This window comes from Martes martes (genome assembly GCF_963455335.1).
Source record: "Martes martes genome assembly, chromosome: 10".
Taxonomy (NCBI): domain Eukaryota; kingdom Metazoa; phylum Chordata; class Mammalia; order Carnivora; family Mustelidae; genus Martes; species Martes martes.
In genome coordinates, this window is record NC_137898.1 from 30,704,647 (window position 1) to 30,716,807 (window position 12,161).

General features: G+C 36.1%; 1 protein-coding gene across 3 annotated transcripts in view; it reads right to left on the reverse strand.

Moving 5' to 3' along the window:
- The window catches only part of QSER1 (glutamine and serine rich 1), a gene marked incomplete at its 5' end in the record, with an annotated part of 97,561 nt that overhangs the window by 23,963 nt on the left and 61,437 nt on the right, over positions 1-12,161 (reverse strand). For 2 of the 3 annotated variants that reach the window (XM_080815790.1, XM_080815789.1), the window contains 4 exons: positions 1,117-1,212; positions 3,234-3,386; positions 7,124-7,221; positions 9,639-9,776. In XM_080815790.1, the coding sequence (XP_080671916.1) occupies positions 1,117-1,212; positions 3,234-3,386; positions 7,124-7,221; positions 9,639-9,776 (485 nt within the window). Of the gene's footprint in view, positions 1-1,116; positions 1,213-3,233; positions 3,387-5,624; positions 5,949-7,123; positions 7,222-9,638; positions 9,777-12,161 lie in introns of those variants that run through there. The other variant, XM_080815791.1, reaches the window with a different exon arrangement.

A 12,161-nucleotide genomic window follows, 5' to 3' on the forward strand; every position in this document is an offset into this window, starting at 1 on the left:
ACTATACCTACAAATACTGATTTAAAAAAAATGTCATCCATGGAGAATGATCATTTTGCATAAATTTGGGTGAAGTCTAATCCTGTCATTTCTAGCTCCATGAGGGCAAAGAGGAAGGCTAGAAAAAAAATGGTTCAAACTTTCTGAATTCCTTCCAGTTGTGTTAAAAGCTAAGTGACAGATTTTGGGGTCCTGCATTTCAGGGCACTGTAAAAATAGTCATCATATTTTGCACGACCATCTTTATTTTTTCCTTTGCTAGAGGTTAGATTTATGGACATCTTTCCACTGATTATCATCAAATGCTTCAAGTGTAGCCTCAATCCAACTTAACTCTCAGTTAAACAACTGGTAGCGCTGATCAAAAAAGTACAGTCTACAGGGCGCCTGGGTGGCTCAGTGGGTTAAAGCCTCTGCCTTCAGCTCAGGTCATGATCCCAGGGTCCTGGGATCGAGGCCCGCATCGGGCTCTCTGCTCGGCAGGGAGCCTGCTTCCCTTCCTCCCTCTCTCCCTGCCTCTGCCTACTTGTAATCTGTCTGTCAAATAAATAAATAAACTTGTTAAAAAAAAAAAGTACAGTCTACAGCTGTTTAAGCTTTGAGGAAATTGATCATTATTTTCCAGCCACAAAATGGTATTGTTGTCATATACAAATCCTGAGCAACTTAAATTATGATACCTAAAACTTACAATTAAATTTTAACTATCATTTCTTCTTGCCAACACACAAAAACCCCTTTCTCCCAGCAGTGAGGTGGGACAAGGCCATTCCAGTGATAAGGAAGACGCCAGGATATCAAAGCAGTGACTGAAGTGAATTAAAGCAGGATCATTATGTATTATGAGTGAAGAAAATGAAATCAAGTCCCATTTATTATGGCAAAGTAAAGCAAGCAAAACAGCTTAAAAACATTACCATTTACAGCTTCTGTAAGAGCCTCAGATGAGTATGAGCACAACACATAACAGAGAGACTCAGGAGAACATTATTTATAAGACAATAGAGGACACATGTGTTTAACAGTTCTCCTTAAGACACTAAAAAGTACCATAGCTACAGTCTCCTTAAAGTTCAGAAAAATATTTCTTTTTTAAATAAATGAAAAAAAAATTACCTCATCTTTACATATCAGATAAACATGGTATTTATAATGATGGAGTGAATGATACAAAGAATACAGCTGTATTTTCTCTGGATCGACAGCAAACTCCTATAAAAACAAAAGAGTTTATAGGCATATTTATTTCATGGAATATTTGAGCTCTGAATACTTTTACAAAAATATTAGACCAGAAGCCTGAATGGAAATTTGAAAAATGAAATGACTGATATTGCTAGATATAGGCTTAAATATGGATAAAAGGCTTATTCAAAATAAGAATTTAAATTGTATTTTAGGATCTTCACTCCTTTTTTCTGAATATAAACACAGTATTTCAAAAAATTTAAACAAAGAAAAATTTAAACAGTAGACATATAAGAGGACTTATAAAATAAAAGAATCCTATAATCTCTTGCTTCCAAGATAATAGTTTAAAGCATGATATGTATCCTTCCATTTTCCCCCCATGTATAACATGTATTAATGACACCAATTCTCTAATGGGAAGGAAATCCTACTACACATATTGTTCTGCAACCTTATTTTTAATAACTTGTTTTTAACCTAACTAAAACTTGTATATCTTCCTACTTATTACATATAACCCCTACCGCTATCAATTCTATGAGGGCAGGGAATTTCGGCCACTTTTCACAGTTTATTCCTAGTACTTTGAACCATATTGGGCACACAACAGGCACTCAAAAAATTTTACTGAAAGAATGAACGAATCTCTTTTTAAAAAGTACATAGTATTATATCATCCAGATGGCCCTTTATTTATCCAATTTCCCACTGGTGAAGCTTAACTGGACTGCTCTTACAATTGCGCAATGAGCAAAAGCATACGTTTTTATGCATTTGTAAATGTGTTTCTACAGAGGATATTTTTGTTGTGAAATAGATATGCTGCTAAACTGATTTCTAAAAAGGCAATAATTTAGACAATGTTTGGGAATGAGTGAATTCCAATTTCAATAATTTTACAGATATGGAATACTGAATCTTATAGAATATGTGCACATTCACTTATCTGTATGCATTTGTATCTAATGACAAAAAAAATACAGAAAATGTAAGTACAGTCTTCAGGTAATTCCTTGCCTATTCATCTATTTTTAAAATCTGCAAGCACTGGGTGCCTGGGTGGCTCAGGTCATGACCCCAGGGACCTGGGATGGAGTCCTGCATCTGGCTCCCTGCTTTGCAGGGAGTCTGCTTTTCCCTCTGGCCCTCATCCCACTCATCCTCTCAATCTCTCTCAAATAAAATACATAAAATCTTAAAAAAAAAAATCTGCAAGCACTAACTACATACAGATACTATGCTGGACCATGGAGAAAAACAAAATAAGACCAAGTCACTGTTCCTTGAGCTAAAGCTGCTCTTTCCTACCTGAAAAGACTTCACAGTTAATAATATAGTAAAGGGGCGCCTGGGTGGCTTATTGGGTTAAAGCCTCTGCCTTTGGCTCAGGTCATGATCCTGGGGTCCTGGGATTGAGCCCCGAATTGGGCTCTCTGCTCAGCGGGGAGCCTGCTTCTCCCCCTCCCCTCTCTCTGCCTGCCTCTCTGCCTCCTTGTGATCTCTGTCAAATAAATAAATAAAATCTTAAAAAAAAGGTAACTTAAAAAAAAAGTATTTGCTTGTTTCAATATATTATTATTTTTAAAAAGATTTTATTTATTTATTTGATAGAGAGAGAGATACTGCAAGAGAGGGAACACAAGCAGGGGAATGGGAGAGGGAGAAGCAGGCTTCCCGCTGAGCAGGGAAGCCTGATGCGGGGCTCAATCCCAGGACCCTAGGATGATGACCTGAGCCCGCTTAATGACTGAGCCACCCAGGCGCCCCTTGTTTCAGTATTTATTTTATTATTTTATATTTTTAAAAGATTTTATTTGACAGAGATCACAGTAGGCAAAGAGGCAGGCGGGGTGGCGGGGGGGGGGAAAGCAGCTCCCTGCTGAGCCCGTTTCAGGGCTTAATCCCAGGACCCTGAGATCATGACCTGAGCAGAAGGCAGAGGCCTAACCCACTGAGCCACCCAGGCGCTCCTGTTTCAATATTTTAAAGAGGAATTATATTAACTGGAAAAGATATAATTGTAACAATCCATATACACTTACTTGTGCAGATTTGGTGGTTGTTTTAGAAGTCCTTAGAGTCTTCTTATTGTAAGTTTTGCCATTCATTTTGATTTTAGAGATAGTAGAACCCCCACTCTTAGCTTTAGAGTCTCGAGTAATTATCGTTAGTTCGGGAAAGCTTTCCAAGGCATTCTTTAAAATAAAGAAAAATAACTGACATCAGAAAAAAAACTAACTTCCTGCTATTCAAAACTTATTTAAAAAATACAGAAACATATACATACATTCATATATAGTACACGCATGTATATAGATGGGGTATGGTAAATGTACACAATATAGAAATACACATGGGTATTAAACAGAGCTATAAATTCTTTGTAGCTCCTCCATCAAAATGTGGAATCTATTTCCTCATCCCTTAAATCTGGATGAATCTTACCTTATGACCTGATCTATGCCAATAGCGCATGGCACTGTAGGGACTCCTTAACAAGCCAGGGAGTTCTAGAAGTGCTCTCTGTGGCTTCAAAGTAGGAGAAAGAGGGACACAAGTTTCTTCAAAGCTCTACCAATTCAACCACTGTCAACACCCTGCCTCTTGGCCACACCCTGCTATAAAGAATGCATCTGATCCCGATGAACGGGATCTCTCCCTGATGAGAACAGTGAAAACATGCTGCACTACAATACTTCTCTGGCTTCACTACCTCTCTGCTTCTTTTGACCTCAGTTGTATAAAAAGAGTCTAAAACAGACTTTGATGTGTTTTCTGGCCATAATGACATGGTAGTTACTCACTGATGACTTAGTGGCCACGAAACCAAAGCAATTCTAGGCCACTCTTTAAAAAGTCACTGGCATATTTTGTCCTTATCCATTTGGCAATTCATCTGGACATGAAAAACTACAAATAATAACTGAATGATATTTGTAGCTAAATTTAACTAGTTTAAGTATTGTTTTAAGGGCACCTGGCTGGCTCAGCTGGGGACAGAGTTTACCTAAAAAAAAAAAAAAAAAAATGTTATTTTAAAAGATTAAACTGTGTTACTACTGTCATTTAGTACTTTGACACTAAAAGGGCTCAAGTGCTCATAGTATATTTATTACTCAGAATGAAGTCCCCATTTGATAAGATACACTGTTTTATAAACAGTTACAACCTTTAGGGCCAACTCTCTTCCAGACTATGAGTTCTCAAGCACCTTTTGTGACAAGACACTAAAGATGACTGGAAGCACATGGATTTCAGAGGGAAACAGAACACGATTAACCTCAAAAGCCTTTAGGATTCCTTAAATTACTGAGTTCATGTGTAATGGTGTTATTTCTAAAGAACAGAAAATCTTTTAATCTTTTATAATCTACTATTTGTAATATTTTATTATTTTAAATACTGTGCATGTACCTTGGCTTTGAAATGCAAATTGCTATAAATGAAAAGAATCAAATAACTGTAATTTCAAAATTAGAAATTGTTTTTTTCTTTGAAAAGAAGAATATGAAAACTAATTTTTCAGTTTTTCATCATAAACTATTGCATAAGCTTTAAATATCTACTGAATCTATTAAATTCCAAATGGGGCTTTATTTTAATACAAGTTATTAGAGAATCAGTTTAACACTTCTAAATGGTTAGCCAATTCGTGCCTGGCTAGCTTAGTCAGTGGAACATGTGACTTTTGGTCTTGGGGTTGTAAATTTGAGCTCCATGTTGGGTGTAGAGATTACTTTAAAAAAAAAATAAGATCTTTAAAAATAAAATGGGTAGCCTATACTGGCCATTTTTAAGATTCAGTAAATTTTTAGAAAACACACATCCAATAGCATTCTCTTCTCTGCAGAAAATACTGGACTAGGAGTCAGTAGACCAGATTCTTAGAACTGGGTTTCATACTACCTTTTGACTTTTTTTTCTCTGCAAGTGCATGTCAGTGAAGAATATAGGACTATTAGTAGTCTGGTGCCATTGAACTTTGATTTTTCTTTTTTTTAAAGTAATCTCTGTGCCCAATGCAGGGCTCAAACTCACAACCCAAGACCAAGAGTCACATGGTCTGCTGACAGAGCCAGCCAGGGCACCTCTGGTATCATTTAATTTTGAACTCAATCTCAGAGCTTTCATTTCCACCTAGCTAAAATGAAGTCAATTTTCACTTTTATGTGGAGTTCAGATAAAACAGGGATGTGAAAAAGGTATACAAATTACCCAAATGAGTTGAAAACTTATATCCACATAAAAACCTGCAAACAAATGTTTATGTAGTAGCTTTACTGATAACTGCCAAGTTAGGAAGCAACCAGGAAGTCCTTCAGTACATGAATAAACTGTGGTATAGTCAGGCCATGGAAGATTATTCACTGATAATAAAGAAATGAGCTGTCAAGCCATAAAAAGACATGGTAGAAAAAATTCTTCTTTTTTTTAAACAAGTGATTTTTTAGATCTTTATTTTTTATTGTTAGAAGTAAACTCTATGCCCAACGTGGGGGTTGAACTCACAACCCTGAGATCAAGAATCACATTGAGTCAGCCAGGTGCCCCAGAACCTCAAATTCTTGAGAGCTTGTTTGCAGGTTCTAGCAGGGGAGCGCAGCTACTTGTATAGCCTTGATGGAAAAACGGTCCTCTTCTCTATCGGGGAAGGTCGTCCTCTTTGACAGTGTGTGCAGCTTTGGGATGGACACACATGGAGTGATGAGGGAGGAAGGCGACACCTGCCTAGGCCAGCCAGATCAGCCGAATCAACCCTGGCGATCAATGGGGTGACAGATGTTGCAGCCAGATCGCCCTCACATCCAGAACCTTAAATTCTTATTAGTATATGAAAGAAGCCAATCTGAAAGGGCTACATATAATATGGTTCTCAACTACAGGACATCCTGGAAAAGATAAAACTACAGCGACAGTAAAAAGCTTGGTGGTTGCCAGAGGCCAGGTGGAGACAGAGGGAGGGATGAATAGAGCACAGACGATTTTCAGGGCAGTGAAACTAAAGTAGGACACTTCAATAGTCGGTAACATCATTATACTTTTCTCCAGACCAACAGAATGTACAGCACCGTGAGCGAGCCATGCAAACTATGGGCTTGAGGTTAGAAGGATGAGTCAATGTAGGTTCGTCAGTTATGACAAATGTACTACTCTGGTGGGACATGTTGATAATGGGGGCAGCTGTTCATGTGTGGTAGATGGGAACTCTCTGTACTTTCTGTTCAGTTTTGCTGTGAACCTAAAACTGCTGTAAAAATAGTCTCTTGATAAAAATAAAAAGCTATACAAATGTATTAAAAAACTTCTCCCAAGGTAGATATGATCAAATGATTCTAAACGTTATATGTTATACTTTCAGTAAGAAAAGCTAGGAATTTTTTGACTACGAAGTAGCTTCTGTGATAAATTTTCTGTGTTTAGATTAGCTTTTTGTTGTTCTCTATTTCTGATAACACCAAAACCACTTTAGAGTTCCAATATATATCTGCCATTATGTTAAGATTAGTTTTTCCTCAGATACTGAGTAAGTCAGGCATGTAAGGGAATTTTGATAATTATGCTAAGGAAAGGCCAATTATAATTATAGATGAAATATGAAAATTTTGAAAGGTTTAAAAGAAAAATAACTAAAATTTGGTAGTTTAAAGGAAGTACTTTTGAAAGCATTTGGAAATTACGTAGAATGAATTCTAGATGAATATAAAGCCTAAAAAATGAATTTAAGCAGAGAAAAGCAAATGATTAACACTAAGACTTAAGGACTTAATAAAATAAAAAGATATGCAAACCAGACTCGTAATGAATAAAAATAAAATTTTCATTGGGTGAAAAACTGAACAAAGCTGAGAAGCACTTTCATAAATTTCCTGCCTATTACACTTAAGGCTTTGATTGTCAGGGAGTTTGCTAATAAATAATCTGAAGGAAATACCTTGAATGACTGATCCAAATGAAGATTCAAAAGAAGTCTCTTTCGGTTATCATTCAGCATGCTGTCTATTTTTTTCATATGAGGCAAAAGTAGCTCATCTAAAACAAGATAAAAGTTTAGCAGGATAAACTATCAACACAAAAACTTGCTGAAAATTCAACTTTTCCTTAAAAAGTTATGACATCAAATTCACTGGTATATATATTACTTTTAAAATATTGGACATATAGCTTTCTGAACAAAAGCTAACTTGAAAAAATAGGTCTGCAGTAGCCAAGCAAAGCAAGAAGCAGCATAGCAGGATGACAGGATCAGAAGCCCTGGGTTTTAACTCTGTCTCTGCCACTAGAACTAACTGATGACAGCTAAATGACCAGTAAGCACAATTTCTCTAGACCTCATTTATCATCCAAATAATAATATTATAAAATATAGATTTGTCTGACATTATAAAATTCTATAAAATACTACATGATATTCTTTTTATATTTTATATTATTTATAAAATATTTATATATATATTTATATTATATTTTGTTTGACACAGAGAGAGAGAGCTTGAGTGCATAAGCAGGGGGAGCAGTAGAGGAAGAGAGAGAAGCAGGCTCTCCACTGAGCAGGGAGCCCAATGAGGGGCTCAATCCCAGGACCCTGGGATCATGGCCTTAGCTGAAGGCAGACACTTAACCACCTGAGCCATGCAGGCACACCCCAAATATGAAATTCTTAATTTAACTTTAGTTTGGGCCAAAGAAAAAGTATGGGAAGAAAAATGATCAAAATCCAGTTTCAAAAACACAAGAGCCAAATAGTTATTTCATAAAAGGGGAGAATAAAAGTATGATAAAGATTCCTAACTAAAACTTTTCACTTTCTTTTTCTAAAGAAACTAGAAAAACTTTAAGCTCCTTTAAGAAAAGCATTTTCATCAGACTATTACTTTTGGTGCTACATTAAATATTTTAGGTTACTCAATTATTTCTTAATTTATCAGCATAATAATATATTTCATAACACTAATCACCTTTAATAACCTTTCTGAAAATATAACCCTCAGAATCTGTTTACTAATTTTGTAGCTGAATAAAATGATTCTTTGTATTTGGAATACAAACACAAGCACAAAAAGAACACTTTTAATTGAAGAACAAGTCCTTAGTGTGGAATGAGTTCTAAGATCACTATACCACACCTTGATAGTTACATCTTTCTAGTAGTGATTAAACCTTTTCAAAAACTGTAAGAATTTACATTTCACAAAAGAAAGTTTTAAACATTTATGGATTATTTTAAAAATAGAACAATTAAAGTCTTTCCCCTTATAGCAAATGGAGAAAAATCATAAAACAATGATAAGCAATAGAAAAAAAAATCAATTAAAATACAACTACTCTAGAATCAACAGTACTAAGAGATGTATATTCTATGATGCAAGGAGTTCTGATTGAGCGAAAAAAACATTTAATGGCAAAAATGCCGACATGGGGAATTAAGTATTGGGTTTTAATTGTGATTATTCTATCATCTCTTTGAACCTTAGTCTACAAAATAAATGTTTTAGACTAGGTAATCTCTAACATCTCTTCCAGCTCTACATGATTTAAAAATGATTGACGTACAGATTATAGCCTCTGATTATATGGTCAAAAAAAAATGATGGACCAGAAATTAGACGTCGGATTTTAATCATTTCTCGGCTACTTGGAAATTGTGGGCTCTTAAGCAAGTCATTTAACTTCCATGAGCTTCACTGTTGTCATCTACAAAATGGCTATGTGAATTGTTCTGGGTCAAATAGAACAATGTATATCAAAGTATGTGGAAATAATACGTATTATTAGGCATTGTTGCTGAAGTATATTGTTAGTGGTTTTTGTTACTATTTTTTGATCATACATGCACACAATTCATTTTGATAGAAGGATAATGGAAACTGGCTCATTAATCATTTCATTCCCTTTTTTAAGTTGTCCTTGGAGAATGCCATAGTAGCTGAGGGGTAAATGTTAGTGAGCACCATTAAATACACGGGTCACGAGTTTATTTCAGATATTAGTTTCATCTCTATTTTACTGTAAGAAAAAGTTACTAAAGGAAGAATATAAAGGAATAATGTTAATGAATATAACATAATACATGGATTTATTATTAATTGATTAGAAAATAATTATTCTGTGATGTATCTTTTATTAGACACCAATATAAAATTTTAATCCTTCTGCCACTATTATCCAGTTCATCTTTCCAATTGTTAGAAAACAGAATATATTGACATCCGGACCTTGCATGTAAGACAGACACTTAGTGAAGACTGGAGAGTAGTTATATAAAGCTGTTCAAGTATTGACAACTCATGAATTATAGAACTACTTTATAGACTCCATATCACCGATTTGTGAACTGACAATGTACAGGTATCTATTATAAAATCCATATATTAAGTGCACAACTAATAGACAAGAATAAAGAAGATCCAGGAAGCGCTACCAAGCCGGCACTACTTAGCAGACTGTACCATTGCTCTTCTCTAAGGCTTGCATTGTGTCAGGGTCCAAAGCAATGCTAACAAGCAATTCCATGTAGCTCTTAAAGGTTTCCTTCATTGCTCTTGTATTCAAAAAACGAGTGACAAAGGGAGCTGGAGGATCAAATTCTGGGAGAGTAAAAAAGACAAAATATTAAATATCCTTCCTGATAACTTTAAAAACACTTTTATTTATAACAAGAGCCTATAAACAGAAAAAACGTTGTAGATAAAATTTCTTCAAATTTCCAGTTCTACCCATTTGGCTTTTAAAAACACGTGGAGGTAGAGATTCCCAAAGCTGGTTTGTATATCATGATCACTAGAGAGCTTTTAAAACAAGACCAAACCAAACCAAACCAAACCAAACCAGGAACCCAGACTGCTGGACTTACTAAAATAATCTTTTTTTTTGGGGGGGTGCATAGGTTGGTAGGGGGTGGTAGCAGTAGTAATGAAGCTTAAATATACTTCTAAGGGTTCCCAGGGGACTCTGAAGCCCAAGAACAGCCCAGCATTTGTAAACATCAGCCCCGGAGGGACCTGTTTCTTCTCCCCTGGCCCCACCACAGACATCTGCCATCAGCTTGTGCTACTCCAGAACTCATGGTTTCCCTAGATTAAAGAGACCCCAAGACATCTAACAATTTAATCCACAGCCATATTTTCTTTTTTACTTCTACACTTAAATTATGTAGAATTCTGGTCTAGAGCCAAGGCTTATTAAAAATTAAAATATATGTAAATATAAATATAAATATATATAAAATGGCCCATGCAGAGAGAAAATTTCACTGAAATTCAATGGCAAAAACTGCAAATTAGAAATGTGTCAATTTTTACTTTTATTCAAACACATAACTTAAAAAAAAAGAAAAAAGAAAAAAGAACCACAGGCCCAAAATGGTGTCACTTAATTAAGGCCCAAAGTCAGTAAACCATCAAGATTTAGTAACACCTAATCTGACTGTAGTTTTAAGACCCCAAAAATGTATGTAACCTTTAACCAGTCAAGATGGGAATTTCCTGGTCAGCACTAGGAAATTTACTGATAGATCCCTTTCAATCCACCTTAGGAGGGTGACCTTGCCTAAAACAATGGATTTTTTGTTAATAATTTTTTTCTACTCTCTACTCTTGTTTCAAGATTTTATTTACTTATTTGACAGACAGAAATCACAAGTAGTAGGCAGAGAGAGGGGAAGGGAAGCAGGCTCCCTGCTGAGCAGAGAGCCTGTTGTGGGGCTCAATCCCAGGACCCTGGGATCATGACCCGAGCCAAAGGCAGAGGCTTTAACCCACTGAGCCACCCAGGCGCCCCTTTACTCTCTACTCTTAAAAACCCTTCCTTTTCTGTAGCCTTTTTGACCTCCCCTCTACTTGCTAGATGGGATGTTGCCTGATCTATGAATCGAATAATAAAGCCAATTAATCTTTAAAATTTACTCAGTTGTAATTTTTGTTATTAACAAACTATTATCATAGCCTTTAGTAGCAGTTCTTATAGTATGGTCTAAGGACCTTTTGGGGTTTCCTCCAAGATCCTGTTTCTCATTTCAAAACGGTTTTCATAAAAGTATTAAATGTTATTTATCTTTTTAACTCTGTTCATATTTCTAAAAATGATGGGTACAATTGCTGGTGCCTTAGTTAGCATGGATTGAGGCGGTGACACCAAACTGTACTAGTAGCCATATACTCTGCCAGCTCACTGCCATGCCTTTAAGGGGAGGGCGGGGAGCCAATTTCACTTAATAGTTCTTGGGGTGCCTGGCTGGCTCATTTGGTGGGGCATGCAACTCTTGAGGTTGAGGTTGTGAGTTTGACCCCATGTTGGGGAGAGATTACTTATAAAAAAATTTAAAAATTAAAAAAAAGGGGATAGTTCTTGGTGAAGCAGTAAAAATTTTTATTTGTATTAAATCATTACTATTGAGTAAATGTCTTAATATTCTGTGTGATGAAATCAGAGGTACATAAGCACTTCTGTTATGAACTATGATGGTTATCTCTAGGAAGAACATCTATGTAATAGTTTGAGTTACAAGATGAGCTAGTCACTTTTCTCCACAGGGGACACCATTTTCATTTGAAAGGACGACTGACACACACACACACACACACTATGCCTATTCAGACTTGGGTATTTGGTAGACATGGTATTCTTTATTTTTCTTTTTAGATTTTATTTATTATTTGACAGAGAGAGGCACACAGCAAGAGAGGGAACACAAGCAGGGGGAGTAGGAGAGGGAGAAGCAGGCTTCCCACGGAGCAGGGAGCCCAATGCAGGGCTTGATCCCTGGATCCTGGGATCATGACGTGAGCCGAAGGCAGACGCTTAACGACTGAGCCACCTAGGCACCCCCAGACATGATATTCTTAAAAATTAATGAAGTGGACCTGTCATTCAACAAACACAATTGACAGCATTTGCTGCCAATGAGAAAATTTGAGGTTTCAAATGAAAATCAGAATTTTAGAAAATGTGTATCTACCACTATGAGGCGGACC